Source organism: Notamacropus eugenii, chromosome 6 (assembly GCF_028372415.1).
Source record: "Notamacropus eugenii isolate mMacEug1 chromosome 6, mMacEug1.pri_v2, whole genome shotgun sequence".
In the NCBI taxonomy this organism is placed as follows: domain Eukaryota; kingdom Metazoa; phylum Chordata; class Mammalia; order Diprotodontia; family Macropodidae; genus Notamacropus; species Notamacropus eugenii.
In genome coordinates this window covers 42,838,162-42,841,864 of record NC_092877.1, presented here as the reverse complement: position 1 = coordinate 42,841,864, position 3,703 = coordinate 42,838,162, and the positions used below count along the sequence as shown (strand labels likewise).

The window sequence follows — 3,703 nt, the reverse complement described above, 5'->3', positions numbered from 1 at the left end:
GGGGGGGAAATCTAACTTTTATGGTGGTGATTGTAGAACACGAAAACTAAATAAAATTAATATAAAAAAAGAATTATTGGACTACCTGAAAGCCATAATAAAAAAAGATTCTGGACAGCAAGTTTCAAGAAATTATCAAAGATGCCCTGATATTCTAAACCAAAGAGGAAAATAAAGATTGAAAGAATCCACCAATCACCTCCTGAAACCAATCCTCAAAACTCCTAGAAGTATTATTGCCAATTATTGCTCCCAGGTAAAGGAGAAAATATTTCAAGTACCTAGAAAGATACAATTAAAGTCAGTTTAATTTAAACAATTTAAATCCAGTCAGGATAACACAAGATCTAGCAGCTTCCATAATAAAGGATGAGTGGACTTAAAATAAGATATTCTGGAGAACAAGGATGTTAGCCAGAACTACAACCAAGAATCACCTAGTCAGCAAAAATAAGTATAATCCTTACGGGCAAAAAAAAAGATATTCAATGAAACAAAGGACTTTCAAGCATTCCTCGTGAAAATACCAGAACTATGTAGAAAATTTGACATTCAAATATAAGACTCAAGAGAAGCATGAAAAGGTAAACAGGGAAGGAAAAATCATCAGGAACTTAAGCTTAAACTGTTTACATTCCTGACAGTTATTTTCCCTGAATTTCTTGAAGACAATTCCCATTCTACTTTCTGCAAGAAGTGGTTCCTAACTAAGAACAGCTTCCTCTCTAAGATTACCACTCATCTACTCTAACTATAATTTGTACTAACCTAGTTCTTTAAACAGTGTCTCTCTAAATGCAACGTTAGCTACTGGAAGGCAGGGTTGGGTTTGTTTTTTGCTTTTTCTTTGTGTTCCCAGTCAAAACATAGAGTTAGTATATTGTAAACCCTTAAAATCCTTGTTGATTAATGACCCACTTGGTTACCCTCCTCTAGATGGTCTCCGTATTTTCAATATTTTCTTAAAATGAGGATGTCAGAACTGAAAATATTATTTCACAATTGGTTTCATTAAGGGAGAATCCAGTGGAGCTATTACCTTCCTAATTTTTAAATTCTTTCATTTTTTCCAGTTGTAGATAAAAATTTTTACATTTGCATAATTTTTCCTCAAATTAACTGGCAGAGGTAGGCAGGAAAGCCATTTTACACGTGTAAGAAAGTCAGTGTAAAGACACAGAAGATGGAGTGTTATGTATGGGAAATGTCAAATAACCCAGTGCAGTTAAATTGAACACTGGATGGATGGAAGATGTAAGACTGACAAGGTAAGAAGTAATAAGATTAAGGAGACTTTATTTTTTAATAATTCTTTATTGATAATTTATGTTTTAACATAACCTCAGTTTCCTCTAGCGTATGTCCCACCTCACACTTCACAAAGAGTTATGCTAAGGAAAAAAGAATACATGATATAAGTGTATTATGCCAAAAAAGTAGCCACTGATTAAGAGAATTTCCCTGCATAGACCAAAGTATTTATAGAACCACTATTGTGGCAACAAAGAACTAGAAAGAAAACAGATGCTCCATGATTAAGGAATGGCTAAACAATTTGTCTCTTATGAACATAATGAAATATTACTGTACTGTATCATTGATACAGAAACATAGAAATTTTTTACATGATCTGATACAGTTATGATAGCAGAGCTAAGAAAGTAACACACACAATGAATTTTGCTGTTGTTCAATCATCTCACTCATGTCTGATTCTTTATGAACCATTTGGATTTTCTTAGAAAGATACAGTTATGGCTTGTCATTTCTTTCATCTCATTTAATACATGAGGAATTGAGACAAAGAGGATTAACAAAGAGAAGACGAAGGACTTGCCTTTGCAAAACCCATTAATTGGTAAACTTAATCATAACAATTGTATCCATAGAATATCAGATCCTTGAAGGAAGGAAATGTTTTTGTTCTTGCATCCATGAAACCAAACAAAAAGCTAGAGGCATAGTAATACTTAATGAGTACAATGTTGTATTGAGTTGAATTCATGACAAAGCATGTTGTTTATTCATCAGTTTCTTCAGTGCCCCTTTTACTTCATTATTTCTAAGACTGTAGATCAGAGGGTTCAACATGGGGATCATTACAGTATAGAAAATAGACACCACCTTGTTCTCATCTGTAGAGTAGCTAGATTTAGGCATCATATAAATGAATGTAAGGGTCCCATAGAACAGAATAACTGCTGTGAGGTGGGAGGTACAAGTTGAGAAAGCTTTAGATCGCCCTTCAGTGGATTTTATTTTCAGGACAGAGAGGAGGATGTACACATAAGAGATTATGATAATTATCACTGTGATTATAAGTACTGACCCAGCAGAAACAGCAGGAAGAATTTCAGCAAGTTCATTTTGGTTTTTGGAAAGTTTCCAAAGTGGTGAATAATCACAGAAAAAGTGATTGATTTTATTGGATCCACAGAAGGAGAGATTCAATAAGAAACCAGTAGACACCCAAGAATTTATGCAACCACCCAGGTAGGATGCAATGAGGAACAGAATGCAGACATTAGCAGACATGTGGGTGGAATAGAGTAGGGGGCTGCAGATGGCCACATATCGATCATAAGCCATCACAGCCAGAAGGAAGCACTCAGTTGTTCCAAAGATGGCTACAAAACAAAATTGAGCCACACAGCCTCCCAGAGGAATTGAGGTCTTGTCCACAAGGAAGCTGATGAGCATGAAAGGTGTGACAGATGAAGAATAACCAATATCCACAAAAGCCAAGTGACTAATGAAAAGGTACATTGGAGTGTGAAGTTGGGAGCTACTTCTGATCAATGTGATTATGCTAAGGTTACCAACTAATGTGACAGCATAGACACCCAGAAATATCACAAAGAGGATGACATGAAGTGTTGCATCATCTGTTAATCCCAAAATAATGAATTCAGTCACAGCAGTGCAATTATTGACAGACATCTGTCTTAGAAAGAGTGCCTGTTAGAAGAAAAGAAGTTTAAAGTAGGATGCCTAACTAAGATTTGGATATATCTGTTGATGTATGCAAAAAGCATTCACCAGTCCCCTCCTACATGCCTATCCTATCATCCTACTCCAATACTTTGCTCCTATGCACCATGACAGGCTGACAATAAGCAGAGCAGAGATAGATTAGTTTCCTCTTGATTCTTCCCCAATGACCAACAGTATTATCTGAATTACCATTTTTGCCATTGTGACAGTATAAAAAAATTATATAAGAGTGAGGAAAATAGTTGAATTCCCACCATAGGATCCTTTCTTTCACATATGCAGAGACAATATCTAAAGGTGTAGAATCTGTTCTAGTAACTAACCACCATTGTTAATCCCTTCCAAAGAAACTGAGTCTGCTTTGTGAGTCTTGAATTTTCACAGGAACATTCTCCACATCTAGGATGTTATCTACCTCATGCTAATTGACCATAAGGAAAGTACTGGTTTCCCAGAAAACCCTTCTGCTCTAGAATCACAAAAGACAATTATGTTATCTGGATTCTAAGACTTCTCATTTTACGTGGTTCCTATAACTTGTTATTCGTACAAAGGGCTATCAATAGTCTATATATTGCCAGCCTGAAGGAATATGGGAAATTTCCCATGGGATCTTTGCTGTCTCTAGGCAAAACAATTGAAAGCACTTGCTCAACCTGCTGTAATCACATTCTATTTACGTATTACCTCCTTCAATTGCAGAGCAAAC

At 35.7% G+C, this 3,703-nt stretch overlaps 1 protein-coding gene across 1 annotated transcript; it reads right to left on the bottom strand.

The window, feature by feature from the left end:
- Window positions 1-2,001: 2,001 nt before the first annotated feature.
- LOC140512860 (olfactory receptor 5p57-like) lies at window positions 2,002-2,940 on the bottom strand. The gene has a single exon (XM_072622230.1). It carries the CDS (start codon window positions 2,938-2,940, stop codon window positions 2,002-2,004), a length of 939 nt encoding a protein of 312 aa, XP_072478331.1.
- Between the last annotated feature and the right edge of the window lie 763 nt (window positions 2,941-3,703).